Source organism: Hemitrygon akajei, chromosome 30 (assembly GCF_048418815.1).
Source record: "Hemitrygon akajei chromosome 30, sHemAka1.3, whole genome shotgun sequence".
NCBI lineage: Eukaryota > Metazoa > Chordata > Chondrichthyes > Myliobatiformes > Dasyatidae > Hemitrygon > Hemitrygon akajei.
This window is the reverse complement of record NC_133153.1, coordinates 39,798,097-39,818,663: the sequence shown is the minus strand read 5'-3', so window position 1 is coordinate 39,818,663 and position 20,567 is coordinate 39,798,097. Positions and strand designations below refer to the sequence as shown.

The 20,567-nt window shown below is 47.6% G+C and overlaps 1 protein-coding gene across 13 annotated transcripts in view; it reads left to right on the top strand.

Moving 5' to 3' along the window:
• Window positions 1-20,567, top strand: part of LOC140718645 (transducin-like enhancer protein 3) — an 82,290-nt gene that overhangs the window by 27,694 nt on the left and 34,029 nt on the right. For 4 of the 13 annotated variants that reach the window (XM_073032660.1, XM_073032657.1, XM_073032659.1 and 1 more), the window contains exons 7-8: window positions 17,574-17,772; window positions 19,876-19,892. In XM_073032660.1, coding sequence (XP_072888761.1) covers window positions 17,574-17,772; window positions 19,876-19,892 — 216 coding nt within the window. Of the gene's footprint in view, window positions 1-12,956; window positions 12,987-17,570; window positions 17,773-19,875; window positions 19,893-20,567 lie in introns of all 13 variants that reach the window. The other 9 variants (XM_073032658.1, XM_073032656.1, XM_073032655.1 and 6 more) reach the window with 3 other exon arrangements.

The window sequence follows — 20,567 nt, the reverse complement described above, 5'->3', positions numbered from 1 at the left end:
CATGCTCCTCCTATCAATGTATTTATCAAATCCTCTCTTCAAATGAACCAGCATCCACCATTTTGGCTGTTTCCCCCTCCGTTCCCATTGCATTTACCCTATCTATACCCAACATACTTTTGTATAGCTCCATTGTTTGTTCTAACTCTCAAACCATGTGTTCATTTCCTTTAAGATGCCCCTTTGTGGGCTAGGTCTTCAGCTCGGTTGAAGATCTCATGTGACATCAGCTTGGTTGGTAAAATGGTTTTGAATGTTGAGGCACATTTAAAGTTGGTACCTAAATGTTGATGGTGTTCCTCTTGTATTTCGTAATTATCAGATGTACTTGATTGTGAAGTTTGATTAGGCTGTGTACAATAAATAAATAAATAAATCGACATAGTGTCCTATTGAGTTCAAAAAGATGATGATTGGCTTAGGGTTTAGGTTTAGATCTATTTTTAAATGGATTTCCAGAGTTAAAACGGTGCCGGTACAATTTGTTTGGAAGGATCAGGGAAAGGAAGAGTGTTGTCTTTAGATGTGACTTATCTACATTGGAAAGTCCGGGTTTCATGCTGCTGTAATTAAAGCTTTTGTAATTTGGATCTAAATTTTCCACGTTCCATGCCAATTCTCTTTGCTTAGGGCAAGAGCCGTTTTGTACGTAGATTTATTATCCATTCAGAAATCTAATCGCAAAGGAGAAGCAGCTGTTCTGGAAGCATTAACTGTGTGTCTTTGGGCTTCTGTACCTCATCCTGGGTGGTGCTAATGAGAAGAGGGCATGTCCTGTGTGATTGAGGGTACTTGATGGCTTTTTTTATTTTGGAGGCATTGCCTTTTGAAGATGTTCTCAGTGCTGGGGAGGCTAGTGCCTGTGATGGAACTGGCTGGGTTTACAACTTGCTGCAACTTTTTCCGATCACGTGCAGTGGAGTGCTCTTCATGGTGCACCGTAGAAATTTGCCTGTCTTTGCTGGCATACCAGGTATCCTCATGCTCCTAATTAAATAGAGCCACTGATGAGCCTTATTTGTAATATGTTAGGTCCAGGATAGATCTTCAGAAATGTTGACACCAAGGAGCCTGGTATTGCTCACCCTTTCCGATACTGATTCCTCGGACTGGTGTGTGTTCCTTCGACTTCCCCTTCCTGAAGTTCACAATCAATTCCTTGGTCCTGCTGGCATCGAGTACAAGGTTGTTCAATCAGCTGCCCTATCGCATTACTGTGCACCTCCTTGTCCCCACTTGAAATTCTGCCAACAGTTGTGTCATCGATAAATTTATAGATGGCATTTGAGCTGTGCCTCACCCCACAGTGCTTCAGAAGGGTGTAGCGAGAGTTGAGTACACATCCTAGAGGTGCGCCAGTGTTGACTGTCAGCGAGGAGATGTTATTTTCGATCTGCACAGGCTGTGGTCTCCCAATGAGGAAGTTGAGGATTCAGTTGCCGAGGCCCAGGTTTCGGAGCTTGTTTATTAGAACTGAGGGTATGACTGCATTGAAAGCTGAGCTGTAGTCAATAAACAACAGCCTGATGTGGGTATTACTATTGTCCAGGTGATCCAAAGCTGAGTGGAGAGCCGGTGAGATTGCATCAGCTGTAAACCTGTTGCGGCGATAGGCAAATTGCAGTGGGTACAGGGAGTTGATTCTAGCCAATACTTGTCTATTGCTTTAAGTGAGTGTCACAGGTTGATAGCTATTGAGGCAGCTTGTCCTGCTCTTGGAAGCTGGTAAAGTCATTGCCCTTTTGAAGCAGTTGGGAACCTCTGACTACTGCAGTGCGAGATTGAAGATATCTTGAATTTCTGGCCGGTTGGTTTTCAGTGCCCTACCAGGTACCCCACCAAGACCTCGTGCCTTGTGGGAATTCTCCCTCGTGAAAGCTGTGCTGGCATCCGCCTCTGAGACAGTGATCAGAGTCACCAGATGCAGCAGGGATTCTCACAGGTGTAGTTTTATTCTCCCTTTCAAAGGTGTTGAGCTCATTCTCGAGTGAAGCATCACTACCATATGTGATATTGGGTTTCACCTTGTAGGAAGTAATGGCCTGCAAGCCTATCTCGAGCTGACGTGCTTTCCATTCAGTCTCTAGCTTCAGTTGGAGTTGTATTTTTGCTCTTAAAATAGCCTTCTGTAGGTCGTACCTGGATTTCTTTTACAGTTCTGGGTCACTGGTCTTGAATGCCACAGATATAGCCCTGTAGTAGGGCTATCATGTGATAGTTGATAATAGTGGTTCTAGTATAAACTAGAGGTATTTTAAATGGTGTTGCTGATGGGATTTGCTACTGTGGCTCTGAGTCTAGTCTTATCTGCCATTTGTGCATTGTGGCCTCACGTCCCATGTTATAATTGGGCCTTCTGTCCTTTGAGGGTACCAGAGCTCAGGATCCTTGCTGTTGGGTTTGGAATGAGTCCCTTTATCTGGTCTACATTTAAGGGCCATTTTATTAGGTACAGGCGTGGAACCCAGTGTGGTCATCTGCCCAGTGTTCTCTCTGAAGTGTGCATGTGCTCACGCCTTTTGCTACTTGTGCGCAAGGGAATTGCACAAAGAATCTGAGGTGTGATGGACTTTAGGACCCAGAGGGATCAGGAACTGGCATCTGCTGCTGTCGAGTCCGGAGTCGGGAGTAAGTCGGAGTAAACATAAATTTGCTGATAGCAAAATAAACACAATTTGAGAATTGTTAATAAATTAATGTTAATGTGTTAATAGCATCCGTCAATGAAACAGAATTACTGAAGATTCAGCAGCAGCTGCATGTGGTGGTCTGAGTTCCCTCCCCTCAGGTCCTAAAGTCCCCACCCTCATAATGCAATCCTTTGTGTAGTTCCTTTGTGTACTAGTGGCAAAAGATATGTGTGCGGCAAATACACTAAAGGGAACATTGCTGCAGATACCATTTCGAGGCTTGACGCGTGTGCTCAGAGATACTCTTCTGCACACCACTGTTGTAACGCGTGGTAATTTGAGTTACTGTCACCTTCCTACCAGCTTGAACCAGTCTGGCCATTCTCTGATCTTTCTCGTTAACAAGGCATTTTTGCGCACAGATTTGCAGCTCACTGTATTTTTTTTTTTTTACTTTTCAAACCGTTCTCTGGAGACACTGATGCATGAAAATCCCAGGAAATCTGCAGTTTCTTGAGATACTCAAACCACCCCATCTGGCACCAACGATCATTCCCCAGTCAAAGTCACTTAGATCACATTGCTTCCCTGTTCTAATGTTTGATCTGAACAACAAATGGACCTCTTGACCATGTCTGCATGCTTTTATGCATTGAGTTGCTGCCACATGATTGGCTGATTTTGATATTTGCATCAATGAGCAGGTGTACCTATAAAGTGGCCACTGAGTAGATGTGAAATTTATTTTGTGGCAACAGTACAAGACAGGCATAACAAATTTATAATATTACAATTAAAAAAATGCAAGAGAGGAATAGTGAGGTTGTGTTCCAAGCTCTGAACAGAGAAGTCAAGTATGTTGCTGGTCCTGGGCTCACGCGTTCAGTGAGGGCAAATTCTCTCCCCGAAGCAAAGTGGATGTTTTTTTTAAATCTATGGCCCAGTTTTTCCCCTCATCAGATTTCTGAGCAGTTGGTGAACGCCTCTTCAACATTTTGCTCTTACTGCACTGCTTATTTTTTTTCAGACATTTTATTCCGACTTTTAGCTATCGTACTGCTGCCGCAAAACAAATTTCATTACTTGCGTCAGTGATAAGTCGGATTCTCAAGTTCCGCGATCCTTATAGCTGACGATAGTTTTCTGTTCCCTGGTGAGTTAATGAGGCAGATTTGGATTTCCAGGTCTTGTGGTAGACTTGGCCTCTGGCACACTGACTGAAATGCTGTCCGTCGTTCTTAAAGCAGGGCCATAGGGTTAACCTTTGACTCTAGCTTCCTGCTGGGCCAGTTTGCTCCCTGCGTAGTCACGCAACACTGCACCCTTTGAGCTATTTGGTCCTGACCTTCAGCCTTGTCCCATCTACCTGCACCCAGACCATTGTCCTCCATTCCGCACCTATTCGCGCTTCTCTTAACTGAACTTGCATATGCCCCTCCCACTGGCAGTTCCACACCTGCACCACTCACCCGAGTGAAGAAATCAGTCAGATTACACTTCAATATTTCACCTTTCACCCTAAACCCATGACCTATTAGTTCCTCCCAAACTCAGTGGAAAAGGTCTGCCTGCATTCACCTTATCTATACCCCTCATAATAATTACCCCTCTATCAAATCTCCTCTCATTCTCCTGTGATCCAGGGGATAAAGTCCTAACCTGTTTAACCTTTCCCTACAACTCAGGTCCTCAAGTCCTGGCAACATCCTCGTAAATTTTCTCTGCACTCATGTTACCTGTAGGTTGGTCAGAACTGCACACAATATTCTAAAGTTAAAGCCTCGCCAATATATTGTACAACTTCACAATTGGCCAAGTCAGCTTGGACACCCTGTCCGGGGGTGCAGTCGGATACCTAGAGCGCATTTCCCATCTGAACGTTTCTGAGAGCCCACTAGTTGCTATTCAATGGTACAGAGTTAAAGTGGGAGGCAAAATATCAGAGACTCTGGATTTGTAGAGACCTGCTTGCAAATCTTGGGTAAACACAGACGTTTGTCATTTGGGTTAGATAACTTTATTTATTGACTTGGTGAAACAGAGTGGAGTATTATGGGATCCATGCTGCAAGGATTGATTGGTGAGGCTCGTGGCTCTGAACAGATTTTTGAGGGACTGAGGTTCATATCACTTGTTTCTCTTATTGATGTTTTTGAACCATTTGATCGGGGCACCCTGTGAAGACTGGCTCTGCAAATGAACTGAATGCTCCTGGTTTGATGTCGATACCCTGCGCAAATGGCAAAAAGCAAGCGGACAGTTTTCTTTTGAGCGTTGGGTGTTTGATGTTTTCTTGAATGGGTTCCATGACATTTTTGTTTCATGGCTGCTTGTGGGAGTTGTATCCATTGATGTCTTTTTGAATCTTTACCTAATCGAGGGACTACTTGCAGTGACCAATTGATGTACTCAGTGCATCTTTGGACTGAGAGGAAACTGGAGCTCTTGGGAAAATGCATCTCCTCCCACAGGGAGGACGTGCAGAGACACCCTACAGATGATGCCAGAAATGAGCTCCAGACTCTGAGTTGTAGTGTCATGCTAACTGTGATGCTGTCATGGCACTCTGGAATACTTGTCCAGAGCAGCCCCTTCCCTAGTGCAGGTTCCTGGGACAGTTGCTGCATATAACCAGCTCAGCAGGTTAAACTATTCATGTATGCGGAGAGCTCGTCTTGTGTGGAACAGTAGTTGTGTTTGAGTAATTTACTCTGTGCTGGCCGCTGGTCTAGTGACATCAGCACTGGACTTCGAAGCAAATGGTCCTGGGTTTGAATCCAGTCAGCTCCTTGAATGTCTTCCATCTGTACTGGGTTGAGTGTTGAGCTAGCAACTAGGCCTTGTATTTTTTTAAAAAAAAGACAAAGGCTAAAGAAACGGCGCCCGATGCACCGCAAGGCGTGGAAAGGAACAACTATTTATTCCATTTGGAATTCTGCTGCTGGTATGATTTGAGCAGGGATTATCGTTACAGCCACACTCCTTTCGTATCCGTCCCTGATTGCTTTCCTCCTGGGTTGTGCACAGGACCCAGTCAGTGTTTGTGTTCCACTGGTTTCTGCTATAGGTGGACCTCAACTAGCCAACCATTGGGAGCGTAATGCCTGCACAGTACTCTCAGTCTGCTGGAGGAGCTTAGCCAGGCAAACAGCATAAGACCACTTGACACAGGAGAAGTAGGCCATTTGGCCCTTTGAGTCTGTTCCATCATCGCTGACTTATTATCCCTGTTCAACCCTGTTCTTCTGCCTTCACCCTGTAGCATTTGATGCCCTTACTAATCAGGAACCTATCAACCTTTACCTTAAATATACCCAATGGCTTCGCCTCCAGATTCGCTAGAAACCCCTCATCTGTTCTTTTGGGCACTGTGACAGCACAACTTCAGTACAGTGCTGTTACAGCTTTGGGTGTCAGAGTTCAATCCTGGTGTCCTCTGTAAGGAATTTCTCCATCCTCCCTGTGGAATATTTGCACTTTGGCAGGAAAGCAGATGACTTGGAGAAAACCCAAAGATGTCCCGTGATTAAGGTTAAATTGGGGTTGTCAGCAATGGCTGGACAGTAGGGTTCGAAGTTTCCTGTGACCCTATCTACGCCATATCTGTTATATAAAAGAAAGAAAGATAAATGGTTGTCCTCCTATTCTGAGGCTGTGCTCTGGTCCTAGACTCCCCATTATGGGGAAACCTCCTCTCCACCCCCACTCTGGGAGGAATGGAAGTGCATCTGGGAGGATGGGAATTGTCAATGCTTCAGGTTGAAACAGCCAGATGTCTTCACCCACAACATTGTCCATTTTCTCTCCTCCCAAAGATGCTGCTTGACCCGTTGAGTTCCTCCAGCATATTGTGTTTGTTGCTTCTGTCTCCAGCGTCTGCCTGCAGATTCTGGAACTAGTGGGTACCATCCAGGGAAAAGGGTTGGGACCAGGGTAATGACCTGTAACATTATTTTTATGTAATTTATTCTGAATAATTACTTGTATGTCATGGCAACACACCACAACAAACAGTTGATCCTTGATAAAACTCTTCCCTAAAAGGCCCCAGAACCCATGGAGGTCCTGCTCCTCAGAGGGCAAGAGATGTCAAATGGCTGAGTAACTGGGTTGGTGATGGGTATTCCCATTCTAGTTCCCCTCTTGCCAGTGGATCACCTCCTTCTGGTATACCCTCCTTCCCTTCCTCCATAGTCCCCTATCATATTCCTCTTTCAGCCCTCTGCCATCTCCACCTATCACCTCACAGCTTCTCCCACCCACCCAACCCACTTGCCTTCCCCTTCACCTGTCTTGTGTATCATGTGGCAGCTTCCCATTTCCAGCGTCTGCAGAATCTCCTGTTTTATCAATGAGGAGGTACAGGAGTCCGAAGACCCACACTCAATGTTTAGGAACAGCTGCTTCCCATTTCTAAAAGGTTTGTTGAACCCATGTACACTACCTCACTTTGTTCTTTGCTCTCTGCACTAAATGAATGAGATTTTGTAATTTATAGTTTTTATATTAATCATCATTTTGTGTCGTATGACATGGATGATCATGGTCATGACCATGACTGTTCTTGGCAAATGTTTCTACAGAACTGGTTTGCCATTGCCGCCTTCTGGGCAGTGTCTTTACAGGACGGGTGACCCCAGCCATTATCAATACTCCTCAGAGATTGTCTGCCTGGCATCAGTTGTGGCATAACCAGGACTTGTGATATGTACCAGCTGCTCATACGACCATCCACTACCTGCTCCCATGGCTTCACGTGACCCTGATCGGGAAGGGAGTGGGGGGCTGAGCAGGTGCTACACCTCCTTTGGTAGTGACGTATCTCCACCCCACCACCCAATCTATTACTATGTATTGCAGGGAGCCAATTGTTTGGGTAAATTCACATGACAACACTCACTAATGTGTTACCATTGAGTCAAGTGGGCTAGTTTACTCAATGATTGTGTGCCAAAGTTCAGCAGAGGCTCTGACTTGTTTACAATGACATTTCCCACTCTCCCTGCAGTCAGCTTCCGGGTTTATTTTTATTTGGGGATGCAGCTCGTTGGCAGGTTTTCCAGTCCAAAGCGCCTGAGCCCCCTAATTACACCTGTGACAGTTAACTCATTTTCTTGAAAATGAATCTCAGGATAATGTATGGTGAAATGTACATCCTTGGATAATACACTTTCTTTGACCTTTGACTGGTGGGAATTGATCTAGCTGGTGATCTAGTTACGTTACATTAGCCTACTGCCTTTAGGAACATGGGCCAAATGCAGGAAAATGGGAGCCTTGCTTGGCAAGAACCCGTTGAGTTGAAAAGCCCGTTACGTGCTGCATGAGCTTTGACTCTTCCTCCCTCCTTCATTGTCTCTCTTGAGCTGCCATTTCATGGCTCAGAACAGCTTCTTGAAACTTTCCTTCTGGAAACAACGACTTCACACTGTCCTAAAAGTTTTCGCCCTAAGGCAGTTAATCTAATCAAGCATTCTAGTTGCCCCTCCCTTGCTATTAGCCCTGTCACAGCAGTTAAAACACTTAAAGTGGATTACTGCTGTTTACATTGTAGATACAGGCTGGGATTTGTGCACATTTTATTCCATATCTGTCCTTTAACCTCTTTATTAATTGTTTCATATCGTGCCCAACACGCGATAGCAAATCCCTAGTACGCGCACAGGTATATAGTGAATGCAGTTGATCCCTGACCCTTTGCCTTGAGCTGATGATCCAGGTGCTTTGTGTAGATGTGTCAGTGGTGAGGAGGTCTTTACCTGTAATGGACTGGGCTGTGTAGAGTACATTTTATAGGATTTTCTGTTCGAGGGCATTGGTGTTTCCATACCAGGCTGTGATTCAGCCAGTCAATCTACTCTCCTCCACATAACTATAGAAGTTCGTCAGTATTTTAGACATCATGCCAAATCTTGCAAACTTCTGTTATGAACCCCATAACTGGATCACTTACCAGCAAAGATAGAAAGGTCCGCTGAAGTCTGATGGTACCATTTTTAAACGTTTTTATTTATAAAGGGGCACAAAAGTAAGGTTAATACAAACATTCAGATAATATACTTCGTCAATACTCAATCTAAACCGCGGGTATAGTAATAATCAACAATACGAAGTAGCTCTATCGTTTGTCCAGGGGTAAAACTATTGTCCGATGGAAATATCAAAGTCTCTGAAGTTCATGCAGGCTTTTAGCCTTTCGGAGACCGCTGGGGCTCACGTGTTGGAGAGAGAAAATAAACTTGCCAGCCTGTTGGACTCAAATCGTGGAATCGGGAACGTGAGTTCCCCGTTGTCAGTTCGGAATCCTTTTCGGGGTTATCAGCCACTCGATTCCCTAGCTAGGGGAACCGAATCACACGTGGCTCCCGAACAGCTTCCCGTCCTTACAGGAGCGATGAGCGATGGTGTCTCCGTCTGGTGCGTCGCTAGAGTACTGCCTCCTGCAGTCTCCTTTTTATCATGACTGGCAGATTTGTAAATGTCAATCAAGGTAGGGTGATACAATCCCCACCCCACATTGCCCGAGGGTGTCCATGTCCCTGATAGCTGGCACGTACTATAGAGTTGCAATTCACACAGGTGCCTCTAAGAACAATGGTCAAATCCATTGCATTGTCTCTCATTTCCTGGGTCCAAGACCCGAATTAATAGAGATCTTGCGATTCTCCGGAAGGAGGGGGTTGGTCCCGCACCCTTCGGCCCCTCAGAGCTGTGGTACATTCATAACACTTCTAAGAAAGTAGAGGCACTGCCACGCTTTCTTTGTAATGGCACGCGTGCTGGGCCCAGAGAGGTCCTGTGAAGAGATAACACCAAAGAATATAAAGCTGCAGACCCTTCCCACCCCTCAACCCCATTCTCCGTTCTTATCCCTGTAACCTTTGATACAGTTACTAATGAGGAAGCTGTCAACCTCCGTTATAATTATACTCGACGATTGGGCCTCCATAGTCACCAGTGGCAATGAAGTCCACAGATTCTCAGCCTCTGATCCTTGTCTACCTTCTAAAGGGACATCCTGAAGCTTCCCCTCTGGTCCTGGACTTCCCCACTATTGGAAACATTCTCTCCTCATCCCCACCATCTTGGTTTTTCAATATTCAGTAGGCTTCAGTGAGGTCTCCCCCACCCCATTCTTCTAAACTCCAGCGAGTGCAGGCCTCGTGTTAACCCTTTGTTTCCTGGGATTATTCTCATGAGCCACGTCTGGCCACGTGGAAAATGCCTACATCTGTGAGGTTCATTCCTGGCTCTGTGTGGTTTTCCTCTCCCTCCCCAAATGAGTGGGTTGGTGGTTTGCAGGTGTGTGGCAGAATTGGAGGGTTGCTGAGAGCGTGGGGAGGATTAAAACAAGGTGGACATAGAGTAGCGGTTAGTGCAGTGCCATTACAGCACGGGGCATCGAAGTTCAATTCCACCGTTCTTTGTAAGAAGTCTGTGCGCCTTCTGGTGAGCGTGCGGGTTTCCTCCACGTACTTTGATTTCCTCCCACATTCAAAGGACTTGGTTAATTTTTTATTGTAAATTGTCCTGTGGTTATGCTAGGGTTAAGTGGGGGGGGGTTGCAGGGGTGTGACACACTCGTTGGGCTGGAAGGGCCAGTTCCTCGCTGTACTTCTAAATAAAATGGTTAACGATGGTCACAGCCTTCTGCTGTCTATCTGACTTTATTTGTGGATGGGAAGCAGAAGCTGCCGTGAGCCACGTACTACTCGTGGCAGAATGGACAATGATCCTCTCTATTTCACAGGTGCTGGATCTTTGTTTTGCTCAGTTCCTTGTGCTGACACAGATCTGGGTGTAGTGCATAGATTGGCGACACCGGAGGCTGGGCTCCATTGAGGGAGCTATGGGTACACTCAGTGGCCTCTCCGTTCGGTACACCTGAAAGTGCCCGGACAGCAGTCACTAAAATCCAGTAGCGGTGCACACAAACTGCTGGCGGAACTCGGCAAGCTAGGCGGCATCCAAATGTTCATGTGAATGGACAAGGTGATTCGTGCAATTGGTATTGATGGTCCCGAGGAAACGTTGGATAGAAAGGACTGGGCACTGCAGGCAGGTGTCTTTTCAAGTAGGATGTAAACAGTTGTTTTGCATCAGAGAAATTAGGCCAAGGCCAGTACAGTTGTGTAACGCTACCACAGCACCAGCAACTGGAATTCAAGTCCACTGCTTTAAGGTTCTCCCCTTGATTGCGGGGGCTTCTTCTGGGTGCTATGGGTTATACCACATTCCAAAGATATACGGCTTAGTAGATTAATTGGTCATGTTGGGTGTAATTCACAGTGCAGGCTCGTTGGGCCAGAAGGGCCTTTTTACTGTGCTGTACCTCTAAATAAGAACAAATTTTGCGGTGAAGCTGTGGTGATACCTCCCCATGTTCTCTCCCACACTGAGATGTCAGGTGTGTGTCTCTCGTCCCTTATCCTGGGATTTGTCTTTCCGTAGACAGCCATGAAACAAAGAGGCACCATGGAGCTCATTCAAAGAAAAGCATCAAATGCCCAAATGCACAAAAAAGAACGAATCACGCAAACGGCGCAGAGCGAGCGGAAAGCACGATATCAAACCGCGGTGTCATTGGCTGTCTAGGAAGGTTCAGTTCAATTGGGCACTGCGGCATTCGTTGACTGCAGGCCACAGAGCTAGTCTGCCTTAATCAAAATAGCAATAAACAAAACCACACATAACATGAACTGCAGAGTCCAGTCTACATACTGTGCTGAATGAGCCTTGGCCAAGACTGGCAGCATTGGACAGCAAGAGAGAGACACTGGTCAAACGCAGGCAGCTGGCTCTCTGCTTTTCCCTTTGTTATTGTGGCATGTATCAAGATACAAAGAAAATCTGTCTTGCTTGCTGCTGCTGTAGATCTGATTGTTACACAGTGTATTAAAGAAGAACAAGGTTAAACAATAATGCAGAATAAAGCTATTGGAAAAAATGTAGAGCAGGTAACCAAAGTGCAATATCATGACTAGATAGACTGAGCCCATCTCATGGTAGAAGAGTCTGATAACTGCAGGGTTATTCAAGTCCTACAGCCTGGTGGTACGTGCTTTCTGGCTTTTATCTTCTACCCAATGGGAGTAGGGGAGAAGAGAGAATGTCTGGGGTCATTGGGGTCTTTGATTATGTTGGCTGCTTTACTGAGGCAGTAGAGTCTTTGGAGGGAGGGCTGAGTTGTGCCTGCAACTCTCTGTAATTTCTTCTGGTCACATGCAATGCAGTTGTCGTACCGAGCCATGAAGGATTCTCTGGGTGTTTAGAGAATGGATTCATATCCCTGTGCGTTGCTCCCTCATCGACGGTGGGGGGGGGGGGGGCACGCGGTGTCTCTACTCTGAAGACGGTTGCTAGTTGAGGAGTGACTGTAGGGGGTGCTTTGGGTGGGTGTGGGGGGGGACACGCGGTGTCTCTACTCTGAAGACGGTTGCTAGTTGAGGAGTGACTGTAGGGGGTGCTTTGGGTGGGTGTGGTGGGGACACGCGGTTTCTCTACTCTGAAGACGGTTGCTAGTTGAGGAGTGACTGTAGGGGGTGCTTTGGGTGGGTGTGGTGGGGACACGCGGTGTCTCTACTCTGAAGACGGTTGCTAGTTGAGGAGTGACTGTAGGGGGTGCTTTGGGTGGGTGTGGTGGGGACACGCGGTGTCTCTACTCTGAAGACGGTTGCTAGTTGAGGAGTGACTGTAGGGGGTGCTTTGGGTGTGGTGGGGACACGCGGTTTCTCTACTCTGAAGACGGTTGCTAGTTGAGGAGTGACTGTAGGGGGTGCTTTGGGTGGGTGTGGTGGGGACACGCGGTTTCTCTACTCTGAAGACGGTTGCTAGTTGAGGAGTGACTGTAGGGGGTGCTTTGGGTGGGTGTGGTGGGGACACGCGGTGTCTCTACTCTGAAGATGGTTGCTAGTTGAGTGACTGTAGGGGGTGCTTTGGGGGGGGAGGGTTTCCACTGGTTGCAGTCCCGAGTTCAGCTTGCACTGACCATCTTGTGGCCACTGGACGCAGAACAACAGGTCTGTGAGGACAGTGGGGTGGGTGGGGGAGCTGGAGGTACAGAGGTGAGGGCGAAGCAGGCTGATGAATAAAACACTCGGGAGCTGTGTGTGTCTCCTTTCATGTTGCAGCACTGAGTGATGAAGCCCCTCTCCGGCAGACACAGGAATCAAATTAGACAGTTTGATTTCTCAGTGGCTTTGTAAGAGTCTGGCTTATCTTTGTTTAAAGGGTCGATATTTTATTTAATTGGGAGGGCAGAGGGATGGAGATGGGAGTTAAGTCTAATAATGTAATGTCTGAAATCTTTTCTCTTTTCATTCCCAGCAGCACCACGCTTTCTACCCACCTCTCATGGTTAGTCCCTCCCTCCTGATCTCTCTCTCTCTCTCTCTCTGTCTCCCATCCTCCTTCTCTGCCGTCTCTCCAGCATGCCACCCATGTGATTCACTGCTTCTGTGCGCCAGATGTGCATGTGCGCAGGTTTCACCGCTTACGCTGAAGCCAGCAGAGTCCGAACGCCACTCACCGCTGAGGACAGGCTTCCGGGGGGGGGAATCCCTCAGCAAACGCTCCTGCCCTGCTCCGTGTGAAAGTCCCTGCCCACGCCCCTCCCAGTACCAGCCCCCGAGGGCTGCCTTAGTTACCCCTGTTGGGTTTAGACTGATCCAATGTTTCCAACAAGCAAAGAGGAGTTCTGAAGGAATCCTTTCGAGCCCAGCAATCCCCAATTTAACCCTAATCATGGGACAATCTACAGTGACCAATGGACCATGGGAGGAAACTGGAACACGCAGAGAAAACCCGTGCATTCCATGGGGAGGATGTGTGAACAGCTTGTAGATAACAGTGGAACTCAACTCTGAGCTCTGATGCTCTGAGTCGCAGTAGTGCGGCACTGACCGCTACGTTTCCATGGGCTCCCCCTCTCCACACCTGTTCCAATTCTTGGCCTGGAATCTGCTCCGTCAGTTGTCCTCAACCCAGGATGGCCTCCTCGGCTTTTCATGCTCGTGTCTGAGGGACTTTCAGTCTGTGTGTGTGTGAGAGAGATCCAATGGTGCCTGTCGCATTAACTCAGATGTCTCGGCCCTGTCAGATTCTAGATTTGCCTCCTCTCACGTGCCTCTGCATCTTGTGTCCCTTTCCATCGGCAGTGTTTTATGTAGGCTCTCTCACCTTGAACTGGGTTGGGGAGAGGGGCTTCAATATGTGATCTCATTGTCCAAGAAACATTGTTGGCTTGGCAGCTAATGGGACTGCACCTGACTGCATTCCGATACTACCCCCTTTCCCAAAGACATTAGCCAAGTTCCCAATGGAGCTAGCTAATTCCCACCAGGTTTCTGGAGGTTTAACTACACGACGTAAGTGGGTCGTGATGATGTGTTTCAGTCCACCTCCACTGACACCAAACATTGGAAGTGCGGTCCTGGTAGATTGTTGCTATGAAATCGAGCCTTTAGTGCTGACAAGCCTCTATCCCCCACTGTCCCTGGACTGACTCCACCATGGCAGTGGGAATACTTCCTATTGGGAATTGCTGCTTTTAAGAACAAACCTGATCCGTTCCTGACCATAGAGTGACCTTCTCCATTCCGAACACCCACGCTATATTCTAGGTCAACAGCTGACCATCAAGTGTGCTTTTGTACATAAAACAAGTGCATTTTAGTTCAAACCCCTCACTTTTCTTTAAGTTTTTGACCTGTGTGCTGATGATCTGGCTGTCAATCTTTGATTCTTCGATAGCTCGAAGATTGTTAGTACTAATGGTCGGGTGCACACACACTTCACGCAGGAGATCATTGGTGTGATCGGTACATCTAATTCACTGTCCCTAACACCAGGAATAACACAACAGTACATGCCCTTGGCCCACTATGTTGTGCTGACCTTTTAACCTAGTCCAAGATCAAACTCGCACTTCCTTCCCATGTAGCCGTCCATTTTTCTGTCATCCTTGTGCCTGTCTGAAAACTCTCTTAAATGTCACAAATGTGTTTGCTTCTACCACCACCACTGGCAGGGCACTCCATACACCTACCTTCCTGTGTTTTAAAAAAAACGCTAACTCTGACATTCCCCCAATCACCTTAAAATTATGCCCCCTTGTATTAGTCATTGCCGCACTGGCTGTCAACTCTATCGATGCCTCTTATGAATCTATGCACCCATAATCCTTGTCTCCAAAGAAAAATGTTCAAGTTCACTCAGGCCTTCATCCAGGCAGCAGCCTGGTAAATCTCCTCTGCACCCTCTCTAAACCTTCTATATCCTCCCTGTAATGAGGTGACCAGAACTGAGCACAGTTCTCTAAGTGCAGTCTAACCAGGGTTTTATAGAGCAGCAATATTATCTTCTGGCTTTGGAACTCAATCCCCCAACTAGTGAGGGCCAGCGTAGCATCTTTGAGGAACCTATGGACGTGGAACCCAAATTCCCTCTGTTCCTCCACCCCACTAAGAATCCTGCCATTCATCCTATACTCTTGGGGGTCACGGTAGCGTAACAGTAAGCACAACATTTTACAGTACAGACGACCCGAGTTTCATTCCCACAAATTTGTACGTTCTACGGATTCCTCTCACGACCCAAAGGTGAACTGATTGGTAGGTAGATTGGTCACTGTAAATTGTCCCTTGATTAGGCTAGGATTAAATCGGGGTCACTGAGTGGCGTGAGTCAAAGGGCCTGTTTTGTGCTGTGCCTCAATTAACTGACATCCAACTCCCTCCACCCCACGATGAGATGTTCTGGTTAAGGCTCTGTCTCTTCTAAAGTTCACCTCTGACCTTCAAGACACGGAGCACGGGCTCGTTCTCCTTTGGGAAGGGACGATGGCGCTTCACCAGGAATTCTGAATCCCAAAGGCAAAAGCAGCTCCTGTGAGTCTTCCCCAAGCCCAAGTTCATTGACCGAGGCACACGAACACAGGCCGTGAAAGTTAGCTTTTCGAAACAGCACTGCAGTACTATATGAGGACAAATAAAATTAGCGTGTACATCACTTTCATGACAAAAAAAACAGTGACCCTAGTGAAAGTTTTGGGAGATGAGAATAACCAGTCTGAGGTAATGTTGGGCTTTTCAGGTTGGTCTGAGAACCTGATGCCAGTGGGGGCAGTGCCATCCTTTCCCCGAGGGCACGATGGAACTCCAGTGATCGCCACCACCTCTCCAGGTCCATACGGGCAGGTCCCCTCAGCCAGGAATTTGTAGAGAACACAGACTGGAGGTGACTGGCAGAAGAAAGCCGTTTCAGGCAACCGATTTCTAGTATCTGGGCCCACCTCGTGAGAGGGCAGGTTGAGCAGGATCTTCGTAAAGTGAGTTGGAGAATACTGAAGGAGGTGATGTTGCCAGGGCAGTGCAGAAAGGTGGGTCCTTCATTACAAGCAGTATGGGCTGAATCCAGTGCTCAGTAATTAGGCCATAAAACACAGGAGCAGATTGAGGCCATTTTACCCATCAATTTGATCATGACCAATTTATTATCCCTATGAAACACCATTCTACTGCCTTCTCCCCATAACCTTTGATCTCCTGACTAAAGAAGATCCTGTCAATCTCTGCTTTACATATGCCCAATGACTTGGCCTCCACAGCCGTCTGTGGCAATGCATTCACCACCCCCGGCTAAAGAAATTCCCCTCTCGTCTCTGTCCTCTTGTATTCTGAGGCTGTGCCCTCTGCTTTTAGACTCCTCACGAAAGGAGTCCTCTCCAGGTCAGTTCTATTGAAGCTTTGCAATATTTGATACACTTTAATGAGATGCCCCCTCATTCTTCTAAACTCCGGTGAGTGCAGGCCCAGGACCATCATACACACGTCACATGTTAACCCTTTTATTCCCGGGAACATTCTCACGAACGACTGCTGATTGCATAATAAATTAATCCAACACACAGTTATTGACGAGAAAGGACTCTGTATTCCATCACTCTCCGCTCTCTGATGTAGTTCATGCCTGCTGATTTGCAAGTGAATCCCCTACTAGGCTCTGAATTCTCAGTGTTCACTGCCACCTACATTGACCAAGCTGAAGTTTGCAAAATATGTTTCCAAATCGATGTAACCACTTGGATATCCACAGTAATCCCAGTGGGATGCCTTGCCATCCATGATATTCCTGCTGGCACACGGGCACAAACCCGCCAGGGTTAAATCGGGAAGAGTGGGCTGAACCTGTGTTTCATTCGAACCTCTATCATTGAACTGTCCACTCGGCAAGCCTTTCTTTCTCCCCCGAGACATCTCTCTGCCGTGTGCATGCCTGAACTTAGTTTAGGATCAGTACTGCGCCAAGCTGCTGATAGTGGGTCTGGGGTAGGAACTATGAAGTTTCTCATGACCTTTGGGTTGAGGGTCAGTTTGCCCTGTTCCTTGGAAGAAAGGTGCTGCTGGGAGGGGTGACACACTGCACCCCAAAGGCCTTTGGGGGTTGGTGGGCAGTAGGGTGCGGGGAAGGCCAATGTTACTCTGTCCTGGTCACTGTGCAGTGGGCAGAGCTAGCTGGACTTCTGCCCATTTCCCCCCTCTCCACTGCCCTGCCCCTTCCCCTTTGGAAAGATGGTATCTCAACACAAGGGGAACTGCCCCCCCTCGGCCGGAGGGTGGGATGGAGCCTAAACCTTCAGCATCGTGTGCTGGTGTGAACTATTTCTGTTGCAATATAGCTCTAAGGTTGATCTTTGATTCTGATCAGAATAATTAACCTTTCCTTCTGGAATTTTTGCTCTTCTCTAGCAGGGCACCACTGCGAGTTTCTGTCTGCATTAATGGCCCACTGCAAGTTTCTCACAGTTTTCCTGTTCTCTCTCTCCCTCCCCCCCTCACCTCCATCGCTCTTATTGCTTTGCCTTCACCATGATTTTCTTTCCCAATTTTTCTTTCTCCTTTTATTTTCATTCCATCACATGTCACATTGGTCTCTCCGCAGCAGCAGCAGCTCCAGGCTCAGCACCTCTCCCACACTCATGCTCCCGTCCAAATGCCTCCCCACCCCTCCGGACTTCAGCCTCCTGGAATCCCCCCCGTCACCGGGAGCACCTCCGGACTCCTGGCGCTCTCCAGCGCCCTGGGCAGCCAGGCCCAGCTGTCGGTGAAGGACGAGAAGAATCACCACGAGCTGGACCATCGAGGTGAGGAGACCCTCGGGCCAGAGGGCGAGGGGGTGTGCGCGGTCTGGCTGACGAGGGCAAGGGACTTGGATGTCGGGCGGTAGCGTTACGGTTCGGGTAGCGTATTACAGCGCCAGCAATCGAAGTCCATTTCCTGTGAGGATAAACACGAGATCTTGCAGATGGCGCTGGAGGAACTGAGCAGGTCAGGCACTATTGACGGAGAGGAATAAAGAGCCAATGTCCCGATGAAGAATCTTGGCCTGAAGCATTCCTCTTCATAGATGCAGCCAGACTTGCCGTCTGTCAGGAGTTTGTACGTTCTCCCCGTGCCTACGTGAGTTTCCTCCGGGTGCTCTGGTTTCCTCCCATGTTCCACAAGACGTACACATTGGGGTTAGTGAGGTATGGGCATGCCGTGTTAGCACCGGAAGCACAGTGTCGCGTGTGGCTGCCCCCAACACGTCCTCAGACTCCGTTGGTTGTTGACGCATGTCATTGTGCATTTTGATGAATGTATGACAGGGCTAATTGTTAGCCTTTAAGTGTGGAGCCCTAGCATTTAACTGAGCTTGCTGGCTATCGGCAATCACAGTGGCTGCTGTGGGGGAGCAACAGAGACAAGACAGCTGAACTTGAACTAGAGGAGGTTTTGGTTTCCTGGTTATTCTGGAGGAGCCGGGCAGTGGGAATAATTCCGAGTTTTATTTAATTTATTGAGAACAGGTCCTTCTGGCTCTTTGAACCGTGCCGTTGGCAACCCCCGACTTAACCCTAGCCTGATCACAGGACAGTTTATAATGACCAATTAACCTACCAACCAGCAGGTCTTTGGACTGTCAGAGGAAACCCATGCAGTCACAGGGAGAACATCCAAACTCCTTACAGGCAGCAACGGGATTTGAATCTGGATCGCTGCTGCTGTGTTGAACCACTACGTTACCTTATCGCCCCCATGGTATGGGTTTATTATTGGCAGATATACCAGAACACAGTAAAAAGCTTGACTTGCATACTGTTCCTACAGGTCAGATAATTACACAGTGCATTGAGGTAAACTATTGCAGAATAATGTGTCAAAGCTGCTGAAAAAGTGCATTGCAGGCCAAGGATGAAGTGCAAGATCGTAACGAGAGTCTATCTTATTGAAGAGGAGGTCTGTTCAAGGGTCTGATAACAGTGGGGTAGAAGCTATCCGTGAGCTGGTAGTGTGGGCAAATCAATTGAAGCATTACAGGGAGATAGTTGGGACTAGTTAACCTTCAGCTAGATTGTGGGTTTCCATAAGCAGAAGGGATGCTGCAGTTACAGAGTAACACACACAAAAGGCTGGAGGATCCCCCTCCCCTTTCACTCTTTTTCCATTCCCATTCACTCTCACCCTTTCCCTTCTCCTCACCTGCCCATCACCTCCCTCTGGTGCCCCTCCTCCTCCCCTTTCTCCCATGGCCCACTCTCCTCTCCTGTTAGATCCCTCCTTCAGCCCTTTACCTCTTCCACTTTTCGCCCACCTTCCCCCTCACCTGGTCTCACCTGTCACCTGCCAGCTTGTCTTCCTTCCCCTCCCCCACCTTATTCTGTCTTCTTCCTGCTTTCTTTCCAGCCCTGAAAAAGTAAAAGACCGTAACGAGATAGATGATATTTATTCCTCTCTGTAGACGCTGCCTGGCTAGCTGAGCTCCTCCAACATTTTCTGTTGTTGTTGAGGGTTTCCACAGCCATGATGTTTCTAGGAATTGTAAATTACTCTGGAAAAAACTTTGAGAAGGAAAACATAGGAAAGAAATCTTTGCATTCAGTTCATTTTCATAGAAGTTGTAGAAGGATGCAAGGCCATTCTCCCTGCCCATGAATAATCATCTGATTGGATAGCAGCCTTCATTATCTGATTGGCTGAGAGATGCCAGTTCATTTGAAAGAGGAGCCAATGACAGGGTTGACGGGTCATGTGGTGCAGATTGTGAACATCGATTGGAATCGGCAACTTTAACCCCCTGGCAGAAGTTGCCCTGAACATTTTATTTTCCTTGACAATTCTAACTGTGAATTTTTGTCCCCCTCTTCTCTCCTGCCAATGTCTGACTGCTACGCTGCGAATCCTGCCTTGTGGAATTGATCTCGTAGAGAGGGACTCCGGTGTGGTAAGTGTTGAATCACTTCCAGTCCTGTCATCGTCGGCACGGCCTTTAGTGTTCCCAGAACTCCCTTTCCTGGTTCTCCTTATACCTATCCGGTTCCTGTAAAGCCCTTGTCGCCAGAAAAGCACCGCACATACTTATCAAATGCTTTCATTTCTAACTCAGCAACTTTTGGGAGGTTTTACCAGAGCAAGTCATACATTGATGAGTGCCTTCATGAACTGCGACAGATGCTCTTTCATGGAAGTAGCGTCCTGCCCGTGGAGATGGAACGTGCAGGCTTGTGTGTAGCAGGGAATACTGTGGCTCGTTGGGAGTTTTGAGTTTGTCTGGGATCTCTGCATTTTACTGTGGACCTGTCTGGGCTAAGGCCAACACAGGCCTTTAACTGAGCGAAAAGGCAAAAGTCAGAGGGAATGAATGAGCTCGCGTTCAGGAGGTCAGGCTACTATTGGGGGAAGCAGTGGATGGAGTTATCTCTTTTGGTCAAACCTGTCTGCAGTAAAGGCTGATTTATGATTCTGTGTGGTAGCCTATGCCGTAGCCTTTGTCGTAGCCTTTGTAGGTGGCCTGCACTGCTGTGGGTATTTATACCTGTGCGTTGGTGTGTCTGTGTCGCCCTGCAATTCACCGCCAAAACGCTAGTTGACGGTGGAGTTTCTCTGCCACTGAGTTTCT